This window comes from Astyanax mexicanus, unplaced genomic scaffold, assembly GCF_023375975.1.
Source record: "Astyanax mexicanus isolate ESR-SI-001 unplaced genomic scaffold, AstMex3_surface scaffold_37, whole genome shotgun sequence".
Lineage (NCBI taxonomy): Eukaryota > Metazoa > Chordata > Actinopteri > Characiformes > Acestrorhamphidae > Astyanax > Astyanax mexicanus.
The window spans coordinates 1245658-1263978 of record NW_026040047.1 but is presented as its reverse complement, the minus strand read 5'-3'; the positions used below and the strand labels follow the sequence as shown (position 1 = coordinate 1263978).

The following is an 18321-nucleotide window of genomic DNA, read 5'->3' as shown; positions in this document are numbered from 1 at the left end:
AGATGATTGGACGTCAGCAGGGGGAGCGGTAATATTGATTGAGCTGTATATTGTTATGTGTCTGCATACCAAAGTATACGGACACATCATCCTTGCTATAGCGTCACATCAATGTCAAAAGTTGGGGGCGCAAAAATACCAGGTAAAAGAAATTAACCATCGTGTTTTAACATTTTGCGTATGTAAATTAACTTCTTGCAAACGCAAATGTGAAGCTCATTAGCAAAAATAGTGAATTGTGTGCGCTATGATCAGAATATCGCTCTCGAGCTTCATTTTTCTCCTCGCCGGTGTTTATTTTCCTCTCAAATTCACAGTTCTCTTTGCGCGGTGTGAATTACCTGCTGTTTATGTTTTTGCTTGAGCGAGGATTTTGAGCTCAAGTTTTGAAAGGGGTGGTTTTGACAGTTTGGGGGCGGGATCAGGATCGCCTCCCTCAGCGAATACTGTTGGCTGATATCTCCAGGGTTTGTGACTACCTAACATCCAAATAACCCAGCGGTGGAAAAAATACTGAAAAATTGTAATTGAGTAAAATTACCTTTACTTTGCTAAAATTCTACTCAAGTACTTTGAGTAAAAGTTGCATAGTTACTTTTAATTATTTGATGTAAAAAGTACAACAAATCATAAATGAAATCGTTTTAAATGAACTATTATTCCACATAATATTTTGGACCTTTCATGCAGTATTTGTTCAGACCACCGCATAAAACTTTTTCAAGAACAAGTGGTATAGGTTTCTATGATCCATTTTGTTTTTTTACTGTTAAAAAGTTATGGTCGTATAGGTGATTATAAACCATATTTTTATAGTTTTACAGGTCATTATTATTTTTTATCTAGCCATTGCTATGCTTTAACTGCTATTTAAATTACCACACAAGCAGATTGTTTAATGTTCCCAATAAAAACTTAAGGAATTATCATTAAAAACATGAAGTCATACAAAAAAAAACTGTTGGTCAACATGTAACATTCAAAATATGGTTAAAACAGGGAAAAAAATACAGGTGCTTTTCAGATTTTCTCATTTTTAATTTGTGTGTTTATATAAGTGTTTTTATAGTTCTTTATTTAGATACAACGTGTTTACATTCACCATGTAAAACTATAAACTGCTCTCTTTCACTGGTTAGATATTATAGTGATCTGCTCCTGGGATATTCCTGTCTTTCTCCAAATGACTGGAAACTTTATAAAAACAAAAACTACTCATTTTATAACTTATTTTGCAGTAAAGAATGTGTTTCTGTATTCTATATATCTGCTCAGTGACAGTGTCGGGTTACAGACCCCGCCCCACCTCTGTCTCCGCCTAACGCCGCACCTGATAGGCCGATTCACATGTCTTTCTTCAGAGAAGACGCTGTTGATTCTTCGCATGTGCATTAGTAAGCTGTAAACCCAGCCAAACCTTAAATAAATAAGGCATGAAAATCGATATTATAAGCACTGCTTTGACAAAAATAAGGATTACTGGCGAATGGATTGATGGCTTTACTGATTTGGAGCGATTTTGAAGCAGCAGGGAGCGGTAAGCGCTGGTGGGACTGTGTGAGTGTGTGACTGTTGACCTCTAGTTACCCAGGAGGATTACACAAGCTGCTGTATAAATCAGTCGAACGCACTCTTTAGGCTCTAATCCAGGAACTGTACAGTGAAATGGTTTGCAGTTCTGTAATCCTGAGAGTTAGACGTTTGGAATGATGTATAAAATGTCTGCATTAGATCAAATATGGACGTACGTAAAAAGCAAATATGCAAATTATAAGTAATATTTTAATAATTAGGCATACTTCGCCGTAAATGTTTATTTTCTAAAAGGAAATACAGCTAAATAGGCTAGACAACTAAAAAAAACACATTTTTCTGGCCCGTGGGTGGGCCAGGGCGCATTAAGAGGATAAAGTAGAAGCTTTTAATTTGATGCCAGTGTTGTCTACCCTCAACGCTCTCTTAGCTCAGCTTGGAACCTAGAATGGTGTTTTAAGAATGAGCCAAACTCACACGCAGCTAAAGGTGGGTAATCCAGATCCAGAAATTAAAAATCCATCCTAGGGATTAGGTTGAACTAGCTCTAGAGCCAGCCAGGCAATGGAAGCGAAATCCTGGGATGGATTTTTACTGTTTGAACCTAGATTATCCACCTCTACACCTAAACTCATAAACGTAAAAGCTCACACACGCTCTCCAAACGAATTTACAACACCGAACCCATAGCCTAGACCAAGCAAACAAACCTCGGCATGTCTTGGCCTGTACCAAGCCACAGCAAACATTACAAATACCCCATTAGTGCATCACTGGGTTACTACAGTATCTTATCAACATATAACCGTAGGAAACATTCAGTTTACCTCAATATTCTTTTTCAAATTAGATGCTAAGCTGCATCGCATCCGAAAAAAGTTGTTTTTGCATCCAACCATAACGAAGCCCCTCGCTGCAGCTGCGGACACGCCATCATTTTGGAGTAATTGGATACCAAATCTATTTGGTTGTGCATAAACCACATTACGGAGTCCTATAAAACCAGTAATATACTTTTTATTCATGTCATTAATACTATAGAATGTGTTCTTTAAGACTATCCAGGTACCATTTGATAATAATTTAATTTTCAGGTTTTATAGGACTCAGAAATCTGGTTTATGCACAACCGAATAGACACTTTTCTGAAATTTGGTATCCAATTACTCCAAAATGATACAGTAATATCCTTTGTTACTCATGTCACTATTAGTATGGAATATGCTCTTTAAGACTGTCTTGGTGGCATTGGATAACAATTTGATTTGTTGGTTTTATCGGACTCTGTATTTGGGTTTTTTCACAACCGAATTGACACTTTTCAAAAGTTTGGTATCCAATTACTCCAAAATGATACAGTAATATTCTTTGTTACTCATGTCATTAATACTATGGAGTATGTTCTTTAAAGCTGTTTTGGTGGCATTGGATAACAATTTAATTAGCTGGTTTTATAGGAATCTGAAATCTGGTTTATGCAAAAGCGAATAGACATTTTTCCTAAGTTTGGTATCCAATTACTCCAAATTACTCATGTCATTAATAGTATGGAATGTCTTCTTCACTGATTTCACAGTCCGATATGATGACTCCGAAATCTCTTTTATACAAAACCAAATGGACATTTTTGGTATCCAATTACCCCAAAATGATACAGTAATATCACTTCAAACATATATCTGGGAAACATGAGAATAAGATCTGAGTTTAGAATTTAGTACTGTGATATGATAACAATTTGATTTGCTTATTTAATAGCACTCCAAACATTTTCAAAACGTTATACTGTTCTACAGATAAGCAGTGGTCTTTCTAGTGTATATTTGTGGATTAGACCTCGTTAAATCATTTATTTAGGTGTAAAATTAATTTCTGTTTTATTTTCAGTCTGCACGAGAAGCGCCAGTCTCTGCTCCTCCGGGTGCGCTGTGCACGCGGCTACCGTAAAACACGGTTTAGACGCGCTCTCAGTTTTCGGTGTAGATAGCGCGACCGACCGTGCAGGTGGCGTGTCCGCGGTTCGCTGCAGCTGGAGACGCATAATTGGGGTCTTACTACCACTACCTACTACCACTGGCGCACTTCTGGAGTTTGATTTGACGTTCAGGTCACGCATCAAATACAAACCAATGGAGGGTCTGAATGGTATATGTTTATACTTGTTATTCAACCACAAGCTTTTCGGATGGCGCGATTTATCTGTTTGTTTGTTTTTATGTTGCCAGAATGAAATATGAGTAACGTGGCTATTTTAATTTTATTTCATAATTTTTTATGCCATTTTTTTAGTTCACAGTTTTTTCCCCAGCATTTTATTTTTTACTCAGTAATGGGGAGTTTTCCAATGTAGCGAAGTAAATTACTTGTGTCAAAATGTACTTGAGTAAAAGTAAAATTACCTATTTTAAAAACTACTTTAAAAATTACTAATTACTCATAAAATCTACTCAATTACAGTAACGTGAGTAAATGTAATTCGTTACTTTCCACCTCTGGTGATGCCATACTCATTATGGCCAATGCTGTTTAATGACTTTGGCACACTAAAGTAATTTTAGACGTGGTAAGATGAAGAATGTCTGCCACGGCAGCTTCTATATTCTATATTTCTTTTTTTGTATAGATCACCTCTTCGACAGAGATTTACAGAAGAGTCAAATCCATAGATGAGGTTGTTACTCACTTGCATGAAATATAATACAAATATAAATTTATATGTACACACACGTGGACAAAATGCTGTTGGTAAACCACGGTTAATGACAGAAAAACCCATAATGGTCAAAGAAATAACTAGTAAGTAAATAAAAATGCTATAAAAATGAACAAATAAAGGTCAGACATTGTTTTTTAACCACATTCAACAGAATTATTTAAAAAAATAAACTCATGAAACAGGTCTGGACCGAAATGGTACCCTTAACTTAATATTTTGTTGCACAGCTTTTTGAGCGAATCTCTGAGCAGGTATTTTGGCTCACTCTTCATGAGAAAACTGCTCCAGCTGTCTCAGGTTTGAAAATGTTTTTTCCAGGGGACATGTTTCAGCTTCTTTCAAAGATGTTTAATAGGATTTAGGTCAGGGCTCATAAAAGCCCACTTCAGAATAGTCCTGACTAATTACACTGACTGATTACATGATTGTAGACACCTGTGATGCTAATTATTGAACACAACTTTATTTAACCTGACCCTTTGGTCACATTATTTTCAGGGGTACTATGATTTCCGTCCAGGCCTGTTTACTGAGTTTACTTTTTAAATTAATTCTGTTGAACCACGGTTCAAAATAAATGTTGTATTTTAATTTGTTAATTTTCATACACTTTTGTCAAATTTAAGTTATTTCTGTGAACATTGTGGGTTTTCTTTCATTAAACGAGGGATACCAACAATTTTGTCCATGTGTGAATGTTTACAACCATAAAATATAAAAATAAAACAACACTAAAAAAAGACCTGATACAATTTTATATAGAAGACACTGCGAGGGACTGCATTTACACTTCCAGTTTACAAAACTAATATGTGTTGTTAAGAATTAACAAAATTTTGGGATATGAACCACGCCTCAATTTCCCGAGCTCCTCCCCCTGGTCCTATATATATATATATATATATATATATATATATATATATATATATATATATATATATATATATATATATATATATATACCTTCCAGGTGCTCACCTACGTGACTTTCGACCTCGCACGTGACGATCCTGCCGCCCTGGGCCTTGATCTGGTTGCCTCGGATTTCGAGCTGTTCTCTAACCGCTCATCCTCTGCCGCTTTCATCGCTCTCCAGGCTGCGCTCCGTGGTCTCCTCGGCTCAGCTGGTCAGAGGCCCGGCCCAGCACGTTACCTGCCGGACTCGCTGATTCCACGCTTCAGCACCGGCGCCAGCTAAAGCAACTCGATTCAGCGTGTCAGATGCCCGGTCCGACTCAGCCAGCATCGCATTTCAATTCGTCGTTAAACTTAACACGTGTCGCTTACGTTTCCCGACCAGGACTTATTTTATCTTATCAAATAAATCCTGGAACCCAACCTTAAGACTTTTACCGTTTATAGATCAAAATGTTATTTGCTACGTAGCACATTTAAATCACACAATACAGATTTAAAAGAAGGAACATGTCTGTGATTACAAACATAATAAAATGCTGTACATTTCCTATATAAATATTAACTATTTCATTTTTTTATCTTTAATAAAAAGGGCCTAAATAAAAAATAAAAAATAAATAATTAAAATAAAGGATGCCAATGAGTGTCTTATCTACCAGCTACCATGTTCATTTATTATTACAGATATTAATACACAATCAAAACGGCGAACAAAGTCAAAGTTAAATCAGCTTTAACCGTCAGTTAGCCACCTACTAGATAGCTTAGGTTGTTCGCGCAAACAGAAGCAATCAGATTTTCAATTAAGTAAAATCACCCAACGAAACTAATTAATAGCATTAGCAAAATGAAAATGTGTCTATTATGAACTTACTTTCACGTTCGTGATTGTTTACTTGACTCCGAAAGGCGAGTGAGTAAAACCGGATGGGGAAGAGTCCGATCTGCTTCAGACCAATGAAAACACGACGTAGGAAGAGTTGGATCAGATCCAGCCCCACCCCCTGGACTTGTGGTTCTGCAGCGAGGGGTAGTTGGGCTCTTTGCCGGCGCCGCTGCACGTCTCTGGTTCAGCGCAGGCGTCTCCCAGCGCGATTGCTTGGCTCCCAGACTGCGCGGCCACCCTCCCTGCCGGTGAGGCTGATCTTATATCGAATTAATACATGGTTCCCTCGGTTAAATTTATTATTTCCTCTATTAAATGTATTCTTCCCTTGATTTATTTTATTGCTCCCTCTATTTAATGTATTATTTACTCGATTTATTTCATCCTTCCCTTGATCTGTTTCACTGTTCAACTTTATTTATTGTTCCCTCTATTTAATTTATTGTTCCCTTTTTTAATTTTTCGTTCCCTCTATTTATTTAATTGTTCCCTTTATTAATTTTCCCTTAATTTATTCCACGGTTGTCTCAATCTTTCACTGTTTCCTCGATCTTTCAGTTTCCATTTCACTGTTAGATTTAATTCATTGTTCCCTCTATTTAATTGTTTCCCTCTGCTCATTCTTAGCTCGGTCTTTTTCTCAGTTCCCTCGATCTATTTCTTTGTTCAATTTAATTTATTGTTCCCTCTATTTAATTGTTTCCCTCTTCTCAGTGTTAGCTCGGTCTATTTCTCAGTTCCTTCGTTCGATTTAATTTATTGTTCCCTCTATTTAATTGTTACCTCGGTCTATTTCTCAGTTCCCTCGATCCTTTTCTCGTTCGTTTGAATTTATTGTTCCCTCTATTTATTTGTTTCCCTCTGCTCATTGTTAGCTCGGTCTATTTCTCAGTTCCCTCAATCTATTTCTCCGTTCGATTTAATTTATTGTTCCCTCTATTTAATTTGTTTCCTCGATTTATTCCACTGTTCCCGATCTATTTCAAGGTTCGATTTATTGTATTGTTCCCTCTAATTCATTGTTCCCTCGATTTACTCATCGTTCCGTCGTTCTAATCCACAGTTAGATTTAATTTGTTGTTTCCCTCTATTTACTTTATTGTTCCTTCAATCTATTTTCCCGTTCAATTTAATTTATTGTTCCCTCTATTTAATTCCTTGTTTCCTTTATTTAATTCGTTTCCTCATTTGTATTCACTCTATGTTTAGTGTTCCCTCAATTTATTTCATTGTTCCCTTAATCTTATTTCATTGTTTCACGGATTTTAATTTATTGTTCCCTTAATTTGATTAATTGTTTCCTCGATTCTTTTGTTACCTCGATCCCAGCCGGCGAGGCGGAACCCTACGCTCGGCATTACTACGTACATTTACCATGAGGGAAGGCGACGGCTCTCTTTTCTGCCCTCTATTCTTTCCATTACTTCGATTCTTTTCTCTGTTACCTCGATCACGGCCGGCGAGGCGGACCCAGGGACGTAGCAGCAAATTCTGGGCCCTGTTCACTCGCTATGTCGTGGGCCCCTATCAATGCCAGTACATCAAGGAGGAAAGAGAAGAGAGCAGAAAAAAAAAATCTAAAATAAAAAGCATTAATAAAGTTTTAAGCTATCTCTGGCAAAACGTATGGCTAAAACCATGATCATTATTATTTTTGATTAAAATCGAGATCAGTTATTTAACAATTAACAGTTATCAACTGTTTGTTTCTAAACTGGTTCATGTTGACTCAGGACTCTGTCTTCAGGCTTCTCTTCCTTGATTTATGGAACATATGAACACACATCAGGCCGAAAGGATCAGTCAGACCACCATAAACTTCATGAGTTCAACCCCTGTACGCAGCTGAATGACCAGAAACTTTGAACTCAGACGGGAGCAGGTGTCATAACCTAGTTGTCGATTTAAATTTACATGGTTGTCACATTCCTTTGTCGAGAAGAAAACTCACCTTGCCACGAAACCTGTCGAACTCCCCATTCAGTCAAGCTTATACTGGTCTGCAAATTTTATCACGAGGATGATGCTAACTCTGTATACCATCTACTATAAATACATTTTCACACATCCTCCCACTTTCGTCTTTTTGGGGGGGACCTGGCTTGAGAACCGTCTCAAGCTGTTCTGAACTGTACCCCAAATAACAACATCTCAGTTCCCCTCCCCGCATCGCGTAGGCGGGGTTCATTATAGCAAATTATTTTAATGGTACAACACTTATAGAAATGCTGTGCGCCAAACTTTTATTATAGCGTGGTCTAGTTCAGTGGTCAAAACCCCAAAAATTCTTTATACAAAAAAACTCTCAATGATATATATAAGATCATTCAGCTTAATGTTTTGAATTATTTAGTGGTGTCAAACATTAAGACATTTAATCAGATTAATCAAGACATTATTAACTGTGATTAATATCACTTGTTCTTCTTAAAACACAGTTTTTGAGCTTTTTCACACATAGTTGGTTTCTATGGTCCGGATCAGGTGATTTTGCTGTTTTACCACAGAATGCTGAAAATTTGCTGCTGTGCTTTCAAACTCAGATTTATTAAACAGAGTTGCACATCTGTGAGCAGTGAATTCTGCACATACAGCGCCCAGTGTAAGCAGCATGGAGCAGCAGAGACAGCGTTTGTATATTATCTGGCTAATATACATCAGATGAAACTGCGCCGTATCGGCAGTTTAGCTCAATTGAAAAAAAAAGTATATTTGATATAACTGTGTCAGATCAAGACCAGATAACGTTCTCATCACAAGCGCACCACTAGTCCGGAGTTCTTTTAGATTTTAATTAACTGTGTTACAAAAAATAATGAAGCTTTAATGATTGCATATTAATGACAGCCCTAATTATAATAGATTGCCCGATTAGCCTTTAGCTGAAAGTCAAAAGCATAGCAACATCTTTTCACACTCTTCAGACAGAAACCATTTTGACTTTTTATCGTTATTAGTGCACTTTTCCAAGCCAACTTAAAGTTTCTTCACAAAATTTTCCTTTGTTGTTATTATTATTATTATTTTAAAAGGGGAAAAAAGTTATCTAGCCTTTACAAAATGCTGAAAAAAGTGATGATTAACACATAAATTTGAGAGCAGAGTCCAGTTTGGGTGAGAGTACAGAATGAAAATCTTTATTAAGCTGCACAATGTTTTTCAATTCTAATAAGACTAACACAGTTTAACATACCAGTGACTTGCGTACAGTGCTGAGCAGTGATAACAGATGCTAGAAACGTTAGCTCTCCTGCATCAATCACAGATAAGACATCTTATTTACAGATAAAGATTTACTTGGTCAGTACGATTAGGCTGGTGAACTGATTGACGAAGTTGATGTTCAGATATTCTTTCTTCAGTTTAGCCTTGAGGTGGCTGGTTAATGTCCATAATATTTACAAGACAGTCTTTATGAAATGCCATTAAATTCACTTCCTCATAACTTGTCATATCACCATACATCACTATACAGTTCACATATATTACATTTCTTTCCCGCAGCGCCAATGTTTTCCTTCATTCAAATTCACACATCGATCAACTTTTAAAAGAAAAACATCGTCCTCTCTTTTACAGCATATCTGTAAAATGACATGTTTTATCAATGACAACAGACCAGGGTCCATATGCAGTCTGAAATGGGCACAAATCACATGTTATTGCAGGTAATCATTAATATACTTTAATATTCAGTGATAAATAGGCAACAAATCTGAACTGTCAGAGGCTTGAATCCAGGTAATTACTACTTTGTTTTTTCGATACCCAAATACAAAACACTAACTAAAACAGTACTGGAGAAAAATATATAAGTATTGTTATTATTACTTAACCTTTACTGTTATATTTAATTCTATGACTTAACATTGTCACAAAATGAACCTACACATGGTGATCTTCAAGTAAATGCAGGGTGAACTATTCTAACACGAATGTGTTACATATCAGAATGTGAATGTGAGTGAAGAGTAAAATGCCTTTATGATGCCGGTCCTCTTGATGGTCTACAGTCTGCTATAAAATGAATAGGGGCTGAAATGCTCTACGTAGACCTAGATACACTGTAATATGGACACAATGGCCACTTGATGGGTGATGTGAGGATCGATGATTTGCAGGACTGCCATACTTCTTCTTCTTCAAAGAAGAGACTCTCGCTCACAGTATCCCTCCTATTAGTCTATAGAGAAAAGAAGACATGCCAACATCTTTCAGTCATTGTTACTGTGAAATAGGTAATTAAACACATTTTATATAATGAACAGTGTATACATTTTACTGCCTTTGTTCCTAAGTGTGTACTCACACTTATCTTGGACTGGATGACCGTATGTACTCTAGCACACGCCTCCTCTGACACATGAAGTGAAGTCAGACTCCACCTCTTTTTGAGCTGCTGCTGATGCAGCATTACCGAGTAGCTTCACAGCACTAACACTCGGAGGAAGGCGCAGTGACTTGGTTCTGATACATCAGCTCACAGACGCAGACTTGTGCTGATCCACATCACCCTAGGAGTGATGAGGGGAAAGAGCGCCATCTACCCACCCAGCGAGCTCAAGGCCAGTTGTGCTCTTTCAGGGCTTTGGCAGCTGACGGCAAGCTGAATGAGCAGAATTCAAACCAGCAATCTAATGATCATATGGACAGCACTATACCTGCTGGAACACACTGTGCCTCTTTGCTCCATATTATGAGTATATATTACCTCGACGGAACAGCTGAGATACACAAAAAGTGGGGTAAAGTTTACTTAACATATTTACTACAGCACACAATCAGCAGTGTTGGGCACGTTACTTTGAAAAAGTAATCAGTTATAGTTACTAGTTACTTCTCCACAAAAGTTAGTGGAGTTACTGAGTCACTCCACTATAAAAGTAACTAGTTACCAGTAAAAGTAACTTACTTTGTGTAACTCCATCTGAGACAACAGAACAAACACAATTGCTGTTTAGGTAAATGATCGCTTCAATATTAAGATAACAGATATTGGTGGTATTTCTGGAAAATAACTAGAAGTATAACCTACAATAATGAGTTTTATAAAATACTGTACAGGAAAGAGCTTAATTTTTTACTCTTCCTTTGTAAAAAGAAGGAAAACGTGTGTTAATGAAGGTTTGGGTCAAAACTTCTGTATATGCAAAAAATATGTTTACCATTTATTAAGGCAATACAGCAAAACATGGACATACACAAAGGCTCAATAATTATAACAATTATTTCTTACCCTTGCTCTCGGCCAGAAGTTTCTCAGCCATCAGCCCATCCTGCCTGTTGCCCAGCACAAAGGCCAGGAAAGACAGGATGAGCGCGTCCAGAATGCCCATGATGGCCAGGATGTAGGCCCAGCGAACAGAGCAAGCTCCAATGGAATATTTCCCCGTTTGCTCTCCACACAGACGTCTCACCTCATCTGAGTCCCAGCCATCAGGGTAGATCATGCAGCCCAGCACCAGACATACACCTTATTAATACATCAGGTGAAGAGACAAAACAGACAGAAGGGAAAGAAACGATTATTAGGAATATATAATAAAGTACATTAATACATGCCTTCCTTTTGGTGTTTTAAATATGTCACTGGCCATGACCTTCTTTTAGACTTCACACTGGGCTGCACTACTCAAAAATCAGTTTTCTTTCTAGATCCTTGCCCTTAGCCTGCAGCCACATGAAGCAGCTGCCAAGTACTGCAGCTGCCAACAGACGTCTAACACCTGAATTAAGCCACCTGAATGTTCTTACACTCAAAACAAATACAAGCACAAAGAAACTATACTAAATAAAAATAATGTCAAAATTAAAATCATTAAATAGATATATGAGGTGAACATTTACAAGATCCACATTGAAATATACTCATACAAGATAAACAAATGTCATTAAAAAAAGGCTTGGAAAAATACATTTAGTTCAACAAAAATTTACGAAGTATGTGTGTCAGTATCAGCCAATTACTGGCCAAAATATGCGTCGGTTACAGGTTTATATTTCTCTAATTTAAATTATCATGAGAGTCAAATATATCATATTTGTCTGTCAGGGTTTACAGTAACTAATTCTAGAGGTTCTATGAACACAGGAAGCTGCAGTTCTTTGTCCAACCGCTCAATAGAGTTGAAGCAGGGCTTTGTTTTACTCCTCAGAATCGCACTTGTCTTTTTACAGAACCATATGTAAAACTAACATGCCTTGTGGACAAAGCAAAATAAATACTTTTATCATTATCTGGATACCCGACTCGAGATCATGCTTATTTTAGCTCACAGTGAATAGCTATTAGCACAGCAACACAGCAGAGCTAACACCACTAAACCAGAAAATACTGCAGTGCACATTTCTAACCACCCAAAACTACCCAAAAACAAACGGAGAGGTTGACCCTGGAGCAGAGGTTGACCCTGTAACATGACAACAACCCGAACATTCCAGTAAATTCTCAAGGAATGGTTGAAAAGTAAGAAATTCAGACTGCTGTAATGGCCAACTCAAAGCCTGAATCTAAACCCTAGAGAGATGCTGTGAGGTGATCTAAAAAGGTCTGTGCACACAAGAAGGCCCTAAAACATTACACAGCTGAAAGAATTCTGCATGGAGGAGTGTGAAAACCTCCAAGTCGAGGGAGCAGTATCAGGTATAAGGGCAGAAAATTTTAAATTTCACAGGCAATTTACATTTTTAACACAGATATGTTGTAACTTTATTTGTTTAGTTATGTAAATACTGCTCAAATAAAGCTCAAATGTCCATAGAATTAAATATGTTTAATAGGGGTGTTTAATGTTTTTTCATATATTATGTTGCAGAACTTCAGAAGTTCTTTGTTTCATTAAAGATTATTTTTTGATGTTTTATACATACTTCTGTCCAACAATAAATTGTCTATTCATCAAAGCAAGAAGGGAAAGCATTCAAGGGGTGTCAATGTTTATAGGCACAAACAGGCTCTGTTTGATGGGTATGATGAGTTTTCCCTGTTACACAGTTTTATGGCTGTAGCTATAGGCATTAATATGGCTTGTGCACTTAGAAAATTAAAGTCATGATTAATTACAGTGGTTTTCACAAGACAAGACATTCCCCACTTTTCAGAGGAGATTCTAAGATCAGAACCTTATAGTAAATTATATTAAATATATATTAAATATACAGCTCTGGACAAACAATTAAGAGACCACTCCAAAATAATCATTTTCTTTGATTTTACTATTTATAGGTATATATTTAAATAAAATTAACATTGTGGGGTTTTTTTTTTTTTTGCTTATTGACAACATTTCTCCCAAGTTACAAATTAAAATATTGTAATTTAGAGCATTTATTTGTCGAAAATGAGCAATGGTCAAAATAATAAAAAGGGTACAGTACTTACAAACCTTAAATAATGCAAAGAAAACAAGTTTATATTTATTTAGAAACAACAATGCTAATGTTTTAAGAGTTCATCTTGGCATGTTCTCCTCCACCAGTCTTACACACTGCTTTTGAGTGACCTTATTCCACTCCTGTAGTATTCCACTGCAAGCAGTTCAGCTTTGTTTGATGGCTTGTGACCAACTTACATCTAACATGATTAGATTCAGAGGTTTTTCAAAGAGGTTTAGGACTCAAGCTAGAAAAGGACTTTCTTTAATGAGAAGGAAAGAAGAGCCAGGCTGAAGTTTGCAAAATATCATAAGGTATAATTGGACTATAGAAGACTGGAGTAAGATAATCTTCTCTGATTGGACCAGTTCACACCGGGCTATTAAATGTTTAGATGGAGACCTGCAGAGGTGTAGCTGCAGCCAGTGTGAAATTTGGTGGAGGATCTGTGATGATCTGGGGATGGTGTTTCTGGAATTGGGCTGTTTGGTTTTTGTGAATGATGCATGAATCAAACTACATACAAGATTATCCTGTTAAACAAGAAAACTTTCTTCCTTCTGCTCTGGTAATGTCCCCCAACTCTGAGGACTTTTCTTTTCCATGCTCATTTCCACACAACTAGATCAATTAAGGAGTGGAGGAAGGACCATCAGATCAAGACCCTGTCATGACCAGCACAATCTCCAGACCTGAACCCCAGACCTCTGGAATACAATCAACAGGGAGAAAGATGGTCACAAGCCATCAAACTTAATAATACAATATTTTTATTTGGAATTTGCGAGAAATGTCATCAGTAGTTTTAAGAATAAAACAACAATGTTCATTTTAATCAAACATATATCTACAACTAAATAAGAGAATCTAGTCATTTTGAAGTGGTCTTTTTTCAGAGCTGTATATATATATATATATATATATATATATATATATATATATATATATATATATATTCATATTAAAATCAAACACTTTATTTGATAAACTGATAAACTCAAATAAACTGACACCATTGTAGGGCTGAACAGTATCTACTTTTTTCATACTGTCTCATAACTGTAGAAGTATACGATACAACCTGGGGCAAGTCCTATGTTTACACGACAACAATGTCTTTAAATTCTGTGTTCTTATAAACCTGAAAAATGATCAAACACAAAGTTCAGTTAGTTTACAAGAAATGTTTAATTTTCCATGTCAGGTCCTTTCACAGTTGTGATTTTAAAAGTATTAAAAGTGTTTAATATTTAAATCAGTGTTGGATCTAAAAAACAACATGTAGATTTCTTAGCATTTTAAACTATTTTTTGTAAAATATTATTGGAAAAAAGCAAATTGGTAGGCAGTAAAAAAAAATACAACAGTTTTCCCACCAATGGTCACCATGGAGAGACATAGATATGGCCTGTTAAACAAACTTGTGATGGAGGTTGACGGTTAACCTTTCATGATACGCTACATGCCTTGTTGTTATATACCTATTTTGAGATGTATAATAAAGATGCAACAGCATTTTCATTATGATAAACGCCCAACATTGTAGTGTTTTGTTTTGCTGCTTGTTTTTTTGTTGTTGTTTTTTTTATTATTCTTTAACTCTTTTTTTATTTTATTCTTTTAGAATGTTATGTAGATGCATTGTATGTTTTGCATTCTTATGTAAAATCTAAATAAATATATATTTTAAAAGATCAGTGTAACAGCAATAATGATAATTTAATGGACATTATCTGTTTGTTTATATGTCAAGTCAATGTTTATTGTATATCATTTACTTTTACAAAATATTGTACTGGACATTCCACATTTTCCTTATTCAAAAACTGCTCCAATTAAGCTTAGTTTGTTCATTTTATGCTTTCATGCTACTACTAACAAATGTTTAACAGTCTTTAAACATTTTATATTATGGTATACATTATGGTATACATAACATGTTATACATAGTGGTGTAACAAATCTATATAATTCTATTTTTATGCTGATGGGATCTATAATGTCTAAATGTAAATTTTGATAAGATTGATGATTACACTTTTCCTGTAAAAAGTTTCAAAACTAAGTGAAAAGTGTTTGTAAATGTTGTAGTATTACCCTGTTGAGAAAAAGTTGAACGCTGATAAGAGCAAATCATTCTATACTGTAAATAATTTTGTTTCCTTTTATTCCTTTTCACTCTCTCTGTTCACAGTGCTGTATTCAGTCCTCACCAGCACAATCTGTCTAACTGTCCAATGCTCTTCTCTTGAACAAGCTGCTAAACAGACACCCCTGCCCATCCCTTTATCACCACCAACTGAGAGATAAAATAAGTAAAGTACAATTTTTATTTATTAAAAAAAATATATATATATATATAAATACCTATAGTTTTTAAAAATGATTGAGTAAACATTTGGGTTTGGATAAATCAACCACTGTTGGATTAATGTGTTACTTTTTAAAACAGAGAAAATTATTTTGTTCAATGAAGACACAATTAGACAAAAACTGCATGGGAGTAAACATCTGCATATTCTTATGTAAATGTTCTGTACCGATCTGTAGCATCAGGAATAATTCAAACAGATGTTTAGAAGGGGAAAGGGGTCTAATACTCTGAAATTATCCCTTCCATCTGTGTGAATTTCTATTCTAATAAAATCACACAGGGGTCAGCCATCAGAGGATTTACTTTTTTTTATGTTGTGGACAAATTCCACCCTGAACACTATGTTTTTGAGTTAGGACTTTTTTTTTTTACAGATGTGTACTTTATAGAGTACAAAGCTTGTCGCTTGGGCTGTACCTTATTTTGAGGTAGAATAGTGCCTTTCAATGAAAGTGTTTTTGTAGCAGTAAATAAAATAATTATAAAACATTATAAACATAATCATCAACTGAATATGTGTAAAGAACATGATGATCCAAAATTGTCTGGCTTTCAAATTAATAATGTATAATAAAAAATATTAATAAATGTGTGATACAGAATACGCAGTGTACCTTTTGGCTTGTTAAATGGTACAAATCGGTACTTCCTGCTGTTAAGAAAAACTTTGTACTTCAGAGGGAACATCTGACCCTCTAAAAAACAATATTATACCAGTAAGGGTACAATTATGAAAAGTGTACTTATATTATACCTCTCTGTTTTCGTGTGTATAAACATGGGATTGTGCATTCTATAAATGTTTCAGTTATTTGATTTTATTTTAAGTGTAATATTTATTAAGTGTAATATTAATTGTTTAATAGGGCAGTGTACATTTTTCTTTTTTACTATTTGTATATGGTTTGTTGCGTGTTATTGTCATCTTTTATTGTATCCTTTTATTGTTTTTGACACTGGAGACGCTTATACCTTAATCTCGTTATACTTTGTGTAAAGACAAATAAAGATATTCTATTCTATTTTATTCTGTTTGTACAGCGAACAAACGGATATAACTTAAACGATCAACCCCTTTATTACCGACAATACGATGCGATACAGTACGATACAGTCTCTACTAAATTAAACCAATTTATTGTTAACAATGCAAACAAGTGTTCGGGCGCTCACCAGAGCCAAGCTGCATCCACCCGCAGATCTTGTAGACGGTGAGAGTGCTGCAAAAGAAGAAAAGTGCAAAGCATCCGATACAGGACAGCACGAGCACCATGGAGGTTCCGACAAAAAACGAAGCGGCCTTAAAGGCGCCCGAGGGGATGGAGCCGAACTCAGTAAAGCTGCCCTCGCAGGTCAGATCCCGGGATAATCCGTTCCCGATGCAGTAGTGGAAGAGGCCGAAGTAGCCGGCCTGCGGAGTATCGACGCCATCACCGATCCAGTACGGCTGAATAAAGCACACAACGTTCACGATAGCGAACAGGATGGTGAAGATGGCCCACAGGACTCCGATAGCGCGAGAGTTCCTGATGTAGTTGGTTTGGTAGATCTTAGCAGCTTCAGAGGCGGGGAGCATTTCTGCTGGAGATCCTGGTATCATGCTCTGGGGGGACGGAACCGAGCGGGTGGGCCTCGCTGTGATGGACCAGGCGGTGCTGTGGTGGTGGTGGTGGTGGTGATGATGTTTAGCTGCGGTCAGTGATGCTCCGGTCCTGATGCTGCTGTGATCCTAATGCAGAGACCGGACCATGGTCCTTACTGTCCGCGCATCCTCACCGTGCGGGGATCCGGTGCTCGCTGTATTAAAGCTCGCGCTGTAGACTATATTAAACACTTCTTTTATTGCGGCTGCATCTTTGGGATTTAAGACAGCCCTTCACCATCACCATCCCTACATCAGCACCCGAACCCAAACCTGAGCGGGGCTGAGAGACGGCCGGACACTCTCTTCCTCCGCAATCAGATCATATCCAGATAAACCGGGCCTGTCCTACACAACTGCGGACATCAGCACCTAAACCCATCCTCCTGCCGTCGCACCGACTCCTCTCTGAACACAGTGACCGAGCAGAGGAATGAACAGCGGGAAACGACGCCCCCCGCCGCCAGACCACTGACCGCCACTGTCTTACAGACCTTAAATATAAGATCAAACCTGCGCACTGAATCAAACGCAGTCGTACACAAACAGACGTCCCCTTCCTGCAGCCCAGAAGCGATGCCAGAACCGAAAAAGAATCGGTTCTTTTCACTGATTCGGTTAAAATAGGGATGGACCAAGCGCATCATACTAAAACTGGCCAGCAGAGGCGCCAGAGCTGCGGATTCACTGTTGAGGAGCGTTGGTTTGGTCCATGCTTTAAGAAGGTGATTAAAGTTGGTGTCACCAATAAACAACTTAACTAAAAAATATAATTAATGTGTGCAGCTTCTTTAAATATAAAGAATTCAGTTAAAAGTTTTTTTTGAGGTTTTGATTCATCTCTGCTGTTAGAATATACTACTCCCTTATTATTTCTA

The 18321-nt window shown here is 36.8% G+C and overlaps 1 protein-coding gene across 1 annotated transcript; it reads right to left on the bottom strand.

Moving 5' to 3' along the window:
• Window positions 1-9162: 9162 nt before the first annotated feature.
• On the bottom strand, window positions 9163-18030 carry LOC103026077 (LHFPL tetraspan subfamily member 3 protein). The gene is made up of 3 exons (XM_007242749.4): window positions 16975-18030; window positions 11290-11526; window positions 9163-10236 (listed from the first exon to the last, which is right to left on the bottom strand). The coding sequence occupies exons 1-3, from the start codon at window positions 17399-17401 to the stop codon at window positions 10232-10234; spliced, it is 669 nt and encodes a 222-aa protein (XP_007242811.3). The 5' UTR covers window positions 17402-18030; the 3' UTR covers window positions 9163-10231.
• Window positions 18031-18321: the final 291 nt, after the last annotated feature.